General features: G+C 34.3%; 1 protein-coding gene across 3 annotated transcripts; it reads left to right on the top strand.

Annotated features, from left to right (window-relative positions):
- The first annotated feature begins 2,687 nt into the window (after positions 1-2,687).
- LOC104911721 (E3 ubiquitin-protein ligase UBR3-like) lies at positions 2,688-12,029 on the top strand. 3 transcript variants are annotated; one of them, XM_019617190.2, is made up of 6 exons: positions 2,688-2,857; positions 3,267-3,400; positions 5,581-5,691; positions 7,524-7,724; positions 8,470-8,606; positions 11,897-12,029. In XM_019617190.2, the coding sequence occupies exons 1-6, from the start codon at positions 2,731-2,733 to the stop codon at positions 12,012-12,014; spliced, it is 828 nt and encodes a 275-aa protein (XP_019472735.1). In that variant the 5' UTR covers positions 2,688-2,730; the 3' UTR covers positions 12,015-12,029. The 3 variants fall into 3 exon arrangements, with proteins under 3 accessions (XP_019472735.1, XP_019472734.1, XP_019472736.1); XM_019617189.2 differs by having other exon boundaries at positions 7,524-7,736; XM_019617191.2 differs by lacking the exon at positions 11,897-12,029 and adding an exon at positions 10,556-11,846 and having other exon boundaries at positions 7,524-7,736.
- Positions 12,030-12,621: the final 592 nt, after the last annotated feature.

The following is a 12,621-nucleotide window of genomic DNA, read 5'->3' as shown; positions in this document are numbered from 1 at the left end:
AGATGGTGGGATAATACCCCTAAATGTATGGCTTTGCAATAGCCAGTAAAGCATTCCTTCAGTGCTCAGTAAGGCAACGTTGTTCTGGCCCGTAACACAAAATGCTGTTTTCATTGGAATACCTTCTCAGTGTTGGGGAAAAAAGTGGTGAGGGTTTGAGCTTCAGTGGAAGCAAAAGGAGGAGGTGTAGGTTATTCTTCCACTTTTAGTGGCACCTCATACAATCAAGATAGTAATGGTGGTGTTAGTTTTGTTTCAAAGCTAAACTAGAAGAATTTTAGTTATATTACATTCAAATTCCTAATATAAATATAAAAGGACATTTAATAGAGTAATTGTTTTATTAAGCAGTCTAGAGCTTGGAATTTTTTTAAATTACGTTTATGGTTTTTATTCTATGTTTCTGTGTTTTCTATATCTAATGGATAAAATAGCACTGCAACTTTGCTTTCTTTCATTATCTCTGGAGGAAATTGATTGATTAGGAAGTCCTCCTTGGTGCTAGAAATGTAGGTCCCGTGGAATTCTGTTGTTTGGTGGAGTGGCCTAGCACTAGGTCTAAGCAGCTGGAAGGAAATGTGCATTTGATCACTGAGTTCTGAAATTAAATTGGCCTGATTTTTGATGTGCCTTTTGTATGTAGGAAATGGAAGTGTAGATCACGCATACTGAATTGGTTTCAAATTTCTTTTATGTTTGAAGATCTGTATTTCTTTTCCTCAGGTTTAAAATGATGAATGAAGCTTAAGAATGAATGATTTCTTATCAGTAAAATGTTAGCTCATTTTAAGGACTTCTGCTGAATTGTTCAAAATCAGATTGTAGGAAAAGAATACAGTGTGGCACTTAGTAAAATATTGAATGCACGCATGTGTTTCATTTATGACATTTTAGGAAAAGATAAAAAATAAAAGGCAGCAATTCTAAGGTCATTCTCGTGTCATGTAACTCTGATGTACAGGTATGTGTGAGTATGCTTTGCACAATTATGAGGTGATGCTAAATATGAAAAATAGCTTTAATGTTTCCTTTCTCATGCGTTTCAATTGCTAGAAGGTTTTCTGGTTGCTTGGACTTGAGCAATAAAAAATGTTTCAGTTGCTCTGTTTCTTTGTTCAGTGTCATTTGACTGCCACTAGATGGTGATAAATGTGTGTGCAATGTTAACAGCTGTAGGTCAAGGAAGATTGCAGTTCATTTTCATTTACATGATCCTCAATAACTGACTGAGAAATCCAAACATGCTAAAACAATGTCATTTTGATGCTGCCCTGTGAATGAGAATGTTGGAGTCTTTCATAGAAGAAAAAAAAAAACTTTTTCTGCAATGGGCTTTCAGAAGAGAGCATTCCTAAATACTGTTCTGCATGAGAACTGTTGAAAGACTGAAGGTTTTTTGGGTTCTATGTCCAGCACCTTTGCCTCCTTAGGGAGATGAAGCACATGGCTGAAGGTTAGCAGGAAGTTTTTCTTTGGAAAACTTACTGGGCAAGAACAAAAAAGCATGTACGTTCATATTCCATGTGTTCCTGAGGGATTAGGAGAGAATCACATAGTCCTAAGGTGCTTTTCTTCCAAACAAAAAAGTAATTCTTCGCTTTATTTCTAGATGTTTTCGGTGGAGACAATCTCAAGCAGATCTTGGCACATCCTATTTGTATGCAGTCTGCAGAAATGACTTCTGTACTTTTCTCTGGCCATGCATAAAGTTTCACTTGAACTAAGCTTAAGAAATTAGGAATGTGTGAGAATTGTTAATTAAAGAATTTTCATTGTGTCTCCAAATATAATCTTCCTCCACTTAACTTTGGTGGCATAATCTGATGGAACACAGCCCTGCAGGACCTGTGGTAACCGGCCCTGCTTTGGGACTGTTGAACTAGAGGATCCCCAGAGGTCTATGTCTTTGGCCCATCTGTGATATTAAATCAGCTGTACAAATGTCATAATATTCCTTCCATTTTGGTTAACGCTGTACCCTCCTCTGCTTCTAAAACCTGTTTACCATTGCTTGTCAGGTGGGCTAAGTCGTATCGCTTGCAATTGCTTCAGTACTCTGAAGCTGATCTTTAGCCTTGTATGTTTGTCTGTGCCTCTAGGAAATCACAATGTAGAAATTTTAGATAGCAAATTTAAAATTATCCATTAACTTATATAGCTTAACAACATATTACTTAGTTAATGCATTCCAAATTTTTGAAGACTGTCCAATTCTCATTTAAAAAGAAAAATAATTTTGTGTTTCCTTAAACTATGTTTATCTTGAATGACTGGCAATTAAAATTGATGACCCAATCTCCATGCGAGTTGTCTCTGCATCTTTAAAATTGTTACTCTAGATTTACTCTGACAATAATTAGATGGAAATAGTTACAAGGATCTCCAGTTTTAGCAGAGATTCTGTATTTGTTTACCCTTCATCTCAATGTATTTAGAATTTTTGGGATAGTATCTAATTGAATAGAAGTTGCATCTTAGTTTTATAGATGTTTTAAAAAGATGAAGTTTAATACAGAAGTCTTGAATATGGGAAAAGTGTATTTTCCTGTGTAGGTCTCTTTCTACCTTAAAGAGCAAGGTTTGTTTCAAGTAGCCTTCAATATTTTTGTTCTAGATTTAACTGAAGAAATCATTTTGGCATGTTCTTCACTACATCAGTGCAAGTGCAATTGGATTTCTTTCCCTTGGTTTTCTTTTCCCTTTTTAGAATCACCAGATGCTGATATTGCCATGGAGATAGCTACATCAGAACAGCATGTTTCTGAGGCAATATATGATTGTGTTATTTGTGGACAAAGTGGGCCTTCTACTGAAGACAGACCTACAGGGCTGGTTGTACTATTACAAGCATCTTCAGGTATGAACGTGTGATTTACGAGATAAGCAGTGATTCTACAGCCTTTAAAATGAATGCATAAATATTGAGTATCATGAAGTGTGGAAAGACAATGAATCTTTTTGAGGGTACTGGTAAATTTTAAATGTTTGGAAGAGTTGAACAGTTTTAATTCCTTCATAATTTCTACAAACCCCGAAGTATATATAGGAAATAAGTTGCAGAAGAAAGAGAAAAGAAAATAGCTGTGTGTGTATACAATTGCAGTGCAAAAGCACTGCTTTCAGTATTAGTTTTTTAGAAATGTTTTTTTACTGTCTTATTTCAACAGAACACATTGTAGCTGTGAGCTAGAGTATTCCTGTTTGTTTTCTTTATTCTTTGGTCTATAGTTATTCATTGCATTCTTTATTGTTCTTATTCTGTATAGTGTTGGGTCAATGCCGCAATAGCACTGAGCCAAAGAAACTGCCAACTACTGAGGAGGAGCAGATATACCCTTGGGATACCTGTGCAGCACTGCATGATGTGAGGCTTACAACTTTACAGCGATACTTTAAAGATGTAAGTATTTCACTTGATTGAAACTACCACTTAAGAAATTAGTTGTGTGAAAAGGTAAATGAAAATACAACAGAGTCCTCCTTGTAGCTTCATTTTTACACTTAGTGAACACTTTGTCCTGTTGCAATAGTTCATGTTTACATTTGATAGGGTCCTTATTTTCATATGATGTGTAGCTTTTCCCTAGCTATGTTTTTGGCATAAGTAACTACCATATCTACGGAAGTATATTTATTAAATATCTCTGCAGGTACTGTCTAGAAGAGAATATTTGACATTTTAGCGTGACCACATAATTGAGATGCATTTTTGCTGTCTTCAGTATTGTTTTCAAAACACTGGCTTTCTTCTGGCCATTCTGTGAACTCAGTCAAGGAATTACTGTTGGTAATAAGTAGTTCAGCAGGAGAGAGAAAATGGAAAGAACTGTTTTGACCTGCAATAGTTTTCTGAACCGCCATAGAGAAAGTGAAGATGAGTGAACGGAAAGGAGGGGCCAGCAGAAGAAAGTCCTGTTCTGCTATATCCTGAATGTTGCACAAAATTACTGAAGTTCAGATGTGCATTCATTGATACATTGTCTGTTTTGAAGTCTATTAGGTGTTCCAAGGAGAGTTCTGCTTTGCTTCATGAAGCTAAAAGCAGTACATTACGATTTCTCATACTTAATTTTGACAGCCAATTCTTGTTACTTAACAGGACTCGTTCACTGTTAGACCTTTATGGAAATGCTGCCTGTTATTTTCCTTGCTACTGTATAAAACAGCTGTGTAAGACAATATAATTTTGTCATGAGGTATCATTCAGGAGGAGGAGGTGTATCCTATGACGTGCTAGCTCTTGGGCTGGTCTAACCAAATAAGCATTTCAAAGCTTAGATACTGGCTTTAAAGAGAAAAAAGAAATTGCATTTTTCCACTTCTGTTCAGTAACATTAACAGCAGACTAGTCTAAGATACGCTATAATGCAGTGAGCAAATGCATCCTGCTTTCAAAAATTTCAGTCATTAACATTATTTGAATTAAGCTGTTTCTACTTTCAAGTTTCTAGGTCAGTACTAAAATATGTCTCTGCGTGAAAGAATTAATCCTTAAATTACTTCTGGCATAAAAATGGAAACATCTGATAGTGTCTTGAGTGGCATGTTCAGCTGAGCTAAGCGTTAAAAGTCCTTTGTTTATCATCTGTGTCCTTCCCAGTGAGTGTCCTTCCTCTAACAACAGATTTCCAAGCAAAAATTTCTTGCCTCCTGATAGGAACACTTTTAGTTATGAAACATATTATAGCTTATTCTACCTACAAAGGGAAAAAATAGGAAAAAGTTGTATTCTATATACAAACTAGGTAGCTGTAAATCGTTTTGTCTTGTTTAAATGTATAATTGGAATTTCAATCTGTCTATGAAATTATTTATTGGGGAATCAGAGATTAGTTATAATCAATAATTAGGTTGACTATATCTATATAGTTTGCAAGCATATTTTCAAGAATTTCTTATTGTAAGCCTGCCAATGATGACTGTTTTTTCAGTTCATTACTTTTTCAAGAACTACCAATTGCTTAAGTTTGAAATGTGGGCTGTTAAGTGCAATATTTAAGTAAGGTTCATGTTTTCAAAACATTCCTAGTATAAAACCTAATTCACTAAACCTAGTAACACATGATTGCCTGTATGATGTATTATTGGCAGTGTTGTTTAACAACTTATTAAAAAAAAAAAGACACTGAATTTTAATAACAGATTGGTGTTCAGTTATATAACTGAGTTAGTTATTGCATTTATTATATAAAAAAGCTAAATAAAATCCATTGCAGGAGCACGTTGCTATTGTACGTGAGAAAGCTAGGCTTGTGACTGGAATAGGTGGTAGAAGTATAGAGCTTTTCTCATAATGTACTGCAAGAAATTCTTTGTAGAGGTCATTGTCTTAAGTGATGAGAACTACCGAAATTTAACTGAAGTGATGAGCTCTGTTGGAAAGAATAACATTATGGCAGACATGTGAGTTATATAGTATAAGTAGATACCTTATGAAAATATGTATATTTTTATTTCCATAATATATATCTTCTAAATTATGTTGTTATTTGCATGCAGTGTTGTTTTTTAATTGTAAAATATGCTGTGGTGAATATCTTTTATAACCTTTATACGTATTTTATTTATTTATTTGTTTAGAGTTCCTGCCTGCAAGCAGTCTCAATAGGCTGGGAAGGAGGTGTTTATGTACAAACCTGTGGTCACACTTTGCACATTGATTGTCATAAATCTTACATGGAATCTTTACGGGTAAGTAAAACTGCAGATTGTCTTTTTCACTTGGATCTATATAGTTCTCAATAAATTCAATTGGATTTATGCTGTCCAATTCAGAGAAAAATGACTTGGTACTTATGTTTTGCATCAATGGACAAGTTGCTTTTATTACCATACCAAACTGTAGATTTCTTATTACCCCTTGAAGTTACTAACGAAAGTACTTTGTTTTATAACTTATTTAGATATATCAGGAAATAATGCTTGACTAAAGTAACACTGTCATTAAGTGAAATCCATGTTGTTTCTTTTTTTTCTGACTTGCATGTTCACTTAGTGCATTTTTCATGTTTTCTTTCATTTCTGTTGAATAGATTCCTATTTTGGTGTTTTATCTGTAGTAGAAATTACCCAGGAATTGAAGAAAAAAGATGTATTTCAAAAGCATAAACTTATTAATGTCAAAACTGAATTTTCATATATGGTCTGAGAAAATGGGATGATGTTTCTATTTAAGTTGCTGGCCTCTTTTTGCAGCCCAATTGCAGATCTTAGTGGCACTCTAGAATGTTACTAGAAAAAGAACAGTGGTAGGACGTCATCAGATTAAGCAATTATTTATTTCTGTATTATTTAGTGCAATAAAATAAGGACTAACTTATATTATTTTTTTTCCAATGTGGAACTGCTTTTTTATTGAAAAGTATTTATGTGATAATTCCTTAGTTTTGTTTTGTTCATAGCTTTTCTCAAAATAGAAACAAAGTTTATGACAACATTCTGTAGTTAACTATCAGCATTGTTCATCAAGTGAAATTCACCTTTAGAGGAGCTGGAGTCTGAGGCACCTTTGGATTCGATAATGAATTGTTCTTTTTCATTTAACTGTAAAGATACCTCTAGGGATAATTGTGTCATCAAGATAATTAAGTAAAATTTGGACTTTCACTGTAGAATCTCACTTCACAGAATTTTAGAAAAGTAACCTTTTTCATCATGTAGATACTGAATTTCCTTTCCTGATGGCTTCTTACCTAAACACCAAAGAAAATTTTACTCCATCTCATTCAAGACTTATGGATTGAATTTTTGGCCCTAGTTTCTATCACAGCTAGCTGGATTAGCATGTAATAATTCTGGTGTTTGTAGCATTCCTAGTACCAAAATGATTTATAGACTTCGTGTTTATGTGGATAAATACAGTCGGATCGAAGATCAGCATCCAGAAAAGCATGTGTAAGTTCAGAATGTCTTAGCACTGGGGCCAATTGCTTGATATTTAAGTTTTAGTTGGACTTGATTTAACTGTTCTCTTCTGCCAAGGGCGGGAAGCCTTCAGTATCATTTGTCAGCAGTGGGAGTACCCTGAAGGTGGCTGCACTTCCCAAAGAGATACTTCTCTTTTTATCCTTCATGATAATCAATTGTTGGTGGGTTTTTTTTTTTTTCCATGCTACTCTCCAGTGGCTACTTAAGTTTCTTGGTTTGTGTTTACTCAAACATATTTAAGTACTTTGTGACTGAAAATGAAACTATCTTTTGACAAATGAAAAGATGTTATGAAAGGAATATCAAACTTGGTGGGAAGTATCAGAGACAACACACATGAGTTGTTCAAAGTACCACACTGAAGTATTTCGTATTTTATTATTTATTTTATTGTAAACATTGAGGAGTACTTAAAATTAGAAATATTAGTTGAGTTAGAGGATTGCAGCAGTCTGTAGTAGAGCTTTACACTTGATTGAGTGAGAATTATTTTTTCTTTACAGTTTTTTGTTTGAGTTTCTGTTAGTCAATACACCTAGAACTACAGTGTCTAATCTTGAGCAAATTTCAGCTACATCTTCTTTATTTTCTTTCAGAATGACCAGGTCCTCCAGGGTTTTTCAGTCGACAAAGGGGAATTTACTTGTCCTCTCTGTAGGCAGTTTGCTAACAGCGTTCTTCCTTGTTATCCTGGAAACAATGTGGAAAGAAGCCTTTGGCAAAGTCATAGTAACAAGTGCATGCAAGATCTTGTACAGGAAGTGGAAGATCTTCAAGAACAGCTGGGAACTTTCCCAGTAAGCATCAGTGTAAGGCAGAAAGATCCTTGTTAATTTGCCTCTATGTATCGGTTTTTACCTTATATTGTATTTGTGACCTCTTAGAAATGCAACAAAATGGGAAGCTTCATTTTCTTTTTATATGGAAGATAACATTATTTCATTGTTTAATCAAAATGTTTCAAGCACTTGCAGCATTTATTGGATTGTTCGCTAGAGTAAGCCATTAAAAAAAAAAAGCAAAAATGTGATTTGTTATTTTTTGTGGATTACATTTTCACTTATCTCCATAGTAATTTACATGGAACTGAGTCATATAATATTAAATTCATTTGTCATTTCTTTACACTATCAAAATATTAATATCCTTCTGACTGGAAACTGTTAAAAGAATGTTAAGAGCAATTTAAGATGTGGATTATTTGTACTTGGAGTGTAGTTTACCAGATGTCCACATATTGCAAAGCTTCACAAGACCTTTTTTTTTTTAAAGTCTTCCAGTCTTGGTGGAGGTGTGTTATTTTCATGTCTTTGTGCGATGCAGATATGTCTGAAATAATGCAAGGTGCAGAATCTCACTGCTTGCACTGTTCTCAGAGTCAGAAAAACCTGTAACATTCTGTGAGACAGAATATTGACTTTTAATGCCTGTTTTTACATAACTGTGAATGTATTCATATAAACATGAAAGTACCAAACTTTGTGATCTGCTGTTGAACTTCTTTGGGTAAAACTAAGTAAACTTTTGTGTCCTTGTTCATAGTCTGAAACAAACCTCAGTAAAGAAATGGAATCTGTAATGAAAGACATAAAAAGTACCACACAGAAGAAGTATACAGATTATAGCAAGAGTCCTGGATCCCCTGACAATGACTTTCTATTCATGTATTCAGTAGCCAGGTGAGTATGCTTTTTTAATTTTATTATATGTTCATTGCTAATGGTATTACCAAACAAGTTTTCTTCTTGTAAGTAAATACATTTTAAAAAGTATTGCGTGCTCTCCACAAAGCACTTTTTGAGCACTTAGTGCATCAAGATTTGGTTTTCTGATTTTCATATGCAGGCATGCACAAGATGGAGTGATGCATCTCTCTGCTCATTTTTAGTATATGCAGTGGAGTACAAAACATGGAGACCATCTTGTCTGCTGCTTATCTTGTTTGTTTTTTTTTGTTTAAGGCTTTGCTTTTTTTTTTTTTTTGGCTTGAATTTATTTTGTTCCTTCCTTTCCAAGCTGTTAAATCTTCTTTGCTGTTATTCAGAGCATTAGATTATTTCTGTATCACTGCTGTATTGATGCTTTTTAAATCATGAGATGTTTTTAATCTCTCCATCAGACATTAGTTTTCTTTACTTAATTGGGGCTCACAGAAGGAGCCTTTCCTACATCAGCAGCTGGAGTTTTCATATGATTAACATTTATTTTTTTCTAGAAAGTTTCGAAACTACCAGTGTTTTTCTGGGCTATGTGATTCCACACATACTGCTGTCAGTATCACAGCCACAGCCAGGGGAGCCAAGAGAAGGAAATGGTTCTTGCTCTGGCTGTGCTGTTAATTTTAATATGCTCTGAATAGTTAAACTTTTCGGACTTACCGTTACACAAGGCTTTCTCAGAAGATGATGCTGAAATTAACCAAATAATTTTCTAGATCCCGACTTTCCTATTTCCTGCAGAGAATATGCAAGAAAGCACGTGATATAATCCAGTAGCATTTCTATTTTTAGTTCTTTGTACTCTTCCTGATACAGGGTAAAGAAACAGGCAGTATCTGCATACTGCTTGTTTCCTTGATACATTCTTTCTTTCATGAAAGCCCACAAAGAGACATGAAGGTGAGCTATTTTTTTTTAATTAGGAGTCTGCACAACTTAGCAAAATCTGTTTTCTCAGTTTTTTTTTCTATGGGTAAGAAGATAAAGCCACTGTTCTACAAAATTCTTTGTTTCAGTGAATGGCGCAAATAATTTTTTTAGATAGAGGAAACTGTCACTTGTATAGATTTTTATCCTGTTTTCTTCCTGTTGAGGGGGCTGAGGTGGAACAGTGGAACACAGATGTCTCTGAAATATCCTTTGTTATCAGATACCAGATATCTATGAGTGATAACAGATATCAGTTTTTCTTCTTTGAGAGAGCTCTGTATCCCTTCAGTAGAGAGTAGGTGGTATGCAAGTTTTTATTACCAGATTCCCTAGGCAAAATGGAGCTCGAATAGGCAGAAGATACACTAGTTCTTCTCAAAAGTGCCTGGGGCCGTGTCTGATGTAGACCATCTTACAGGGAGATGTGTTTCAGTTTAACAGAAGATGCTTTTCCTATTGTGTGCTATTCCATCAAGGCTTCAGTGTGTCTCAAAGGAGCTAAGGAAAGAGGAAAGGCTAATATTTAGCTTTTCATGAAAGCTGAACTATGAGCTCCGGCTTTTGAGGAGCTTGGGGCAGTGGAGAAATGAGAATTAGTATGCCATGTGTGAGGAAGTATTTGATTCCAGAAATATCTCTGTACATTACATAGAGTGAAGAATACATGAAGAAGGGTTTCTTCAGAAAAACTTCTTTCTTAGTTTTGTTTTGTCAGAGTACGTATGTCTTGGTGAATGGAAAATTGAACATACTGGATCTAAAAGTGTTCTTATTCATAGAGGTAGTGCCTTTTGACTTAATTTTTTAAAAATGCTTTAATGGGAAACTGTCATTACTTTTGTTCTCCAAATTAGTTATCAAAAGATTTCTATAAATCAAACATACTGGTTTCATTTATATTCCAATGATGAACTGGCACGTACTGATGTACAGTTGCTATTTTGTCTACTAATATGAAATCCCTGCTTCCTTGCTGGTAGATTTTTAGAAGTTCAGTGAGCACTGCAAATCGCCTGAAGAGTGGAAAATTCCCCTGTCACACAGATGCCCTTATCAGCAGCAACCAGATGGAGCTCTGAGCAGGCACATTATCAATGTTAAATTGCCTTTTTTCTGAGTAGAGAGGATTAAAGCATTCCTTCAGAAATGGGTGGCATAAGCTGCAAACTTAGGCACAGTAATATTCTGAAATGTTACTATTTTAAAAACATATGAAAGTGTCTTAATAAACACTGCATATCAATAATATATTGTTCTTTCAAACTGATGGTACTGAAATTTAATGAAATATTTTAAATAGTTATCCTTTGGTTTCTTCATAAATGTGTATGCACGGGGGGGGGGATGTTCTAAGTTAAATATATTATGCATATAATTTTTGAATAGATTCTAATGTGTATTCTATCATGTTGTATTGAAAATAAAGTTGTTTGATTTTATTTAAAGGACTAAAACTGAGCTTTGCGTTTTGTATTAAATAAGCAAAATAACATTTCAGAAGGACAGACTTATTCATTCCTTCCTTCTAATTAAAGGAATGTATGTTGATTTGTTAAAACAGCCTATAAGAGAGCATAATGCAAATTGTTTGCTCCAAGTCTTGAGGGTAAAAGATAATGCAGTACCAAAACATCCAATTCCAAAATCAAACAAAGCTATTGAATACGGCTTAAACAATTGATGCCTAAGTATCAGATTACAATAATATGGAGAAAGCAAGCGTCAATGTGGCATGGAGAGATTTAGTGACAGCTCCTGTGTCATACTAATGAGCTGCATGAATACCAGCGTTTTGTTCAGAATTAACCTCTAATGCTTTTATTAAGTAACTTATCAGCAAAGATCAGTACTTCCATTATAATCTAAGCTATTTTCATACTTAGAGACTTGATGGTGTACTTGTTGTACTGGCTTTTTGTTTAAAGCAAAACAAAAGCCCAGCCTTTAAAGAGAGCACTTCTCAGGCATATCTGATTGACTGAAATTTAACAAAGCTGTGCATTTTCTTTTCAAAATTGCACATAAATTCCCTTATTTTCAGGGAGTTGTGTGGGCAGAAGCTTCCATATTAAGAGAGTCGTGATTGAGAAATAAATAAAAGTTAATATAGAACTTATTAATTGAACCACTTTATATTACGTATGGCAGTATCTTGATAATGTTTGCTTTATCCTGAGACATATTTTGACAGTATCCAAAACTAAATATAAGTTCACAGCATTCTTGAAATTAGTATGTACACTGGGAGTCTGGGGTGACTCTCTCATGTCTCTAAAAGTCTGTAGAATGCTATTCCAACACTGTTAACGTTTTTCACGCAGAACAAATCTGGAACTCGAACTTGTCCATCGAGGAGGCAATCTGTGCTCAGGAGGTGCAAGCACAGCTGGGAAAAGATCATGTTTAAGTAAGTCTTGTTTTTTTGAAGTGCAATACTGATTATGAGAAGACTGAACAAAATGTCTATTTCTTTTTTAAAGTAACATTAACTTTCTTCTTTGAAGAACTTTTCTTCTGCTACAGCAGGTCTTTATTTTTGTTACAATTTGAGAAATCTGAAGTGTAGTTTTCGCAAGTGATTTGTTAGAGCTATTCATGTATTGCAAGTGTAATCCATTTAGAAAGCAGTTGTCACAGTGTCCATGTAGTACTTTCTAATTATTTCATGTTTTTATAAGCTACTATAGTAAGTATTTTAAGGATGAAGCAGAACTTGTGTACAAAGCAGGAAAACTTTGTTTCACTCTTGCAATTGCTATTAGTAGTTATATATACATATATATACATGTCTTTTTTCCTTTGAGTGCTAACATAGCTCATCATAGCAACAGGTTTCTAAAGATGGTGTCTCCCATTTTAGCTTCTGTAGCTCTTTAACTGATGGGAGAGTTTTGCAACTTTTTTTTAATAGAATCTCTCAAATTTTTATTGTTCTTAAAACTTCAATAAGCAGCAAATAAAGCATTTGTAGTTGACAGATGTAATTTATTTTCTTAACATAAAATCTCTTTTACTGGGATGTGAACTATTAGGAATGGATTTTTTT

Source organism: Meleagris gallopavo, chromosome 7, assembly GCF_000146605.3.
Source record: "Meleagris gallopavo isolate NT-WF06-2002-E0010 breed Aviagen turkey brand Nicholas breeding stock chromosome 7, Turkey_5.1, whole genome shotgun sequence".
Classification (NCBI taxonomy): Eukaryota; Metazoa; Chordata; class Aves; order Galliformes; family Phasianidae; genus Meleagris; species Meleagris gallopavo.
This window is presented reverse-complemented; position numbering and strand designations above follow the sequence as displayed.

Excerpts from the sequence above, each read along its gene's own strand:
- LOC104911721 (XM_019617189.2), top strand. The coding sequence starts at position 2,731 with ATGGAGATAGCTACATCAGAACAGCATGTTTCTGAGGCAATATATGAT. Across the intron at positions 7,737-8,469 it reads CTTTCCCAGTAAGCATCAGT|TCTGAAACAAACCTCAGTAA; the intron begins GTAAGGCAGAAA and ends CCTTGTTCATAG. Across the intron at positions 8,607-11,896 it reads TTCATGTATTCAGTAGCCAG|AACAAATCTGGAACTCGAAC; the intron begins GTGAGTATGCTT and ends TTTTTCACGCAG.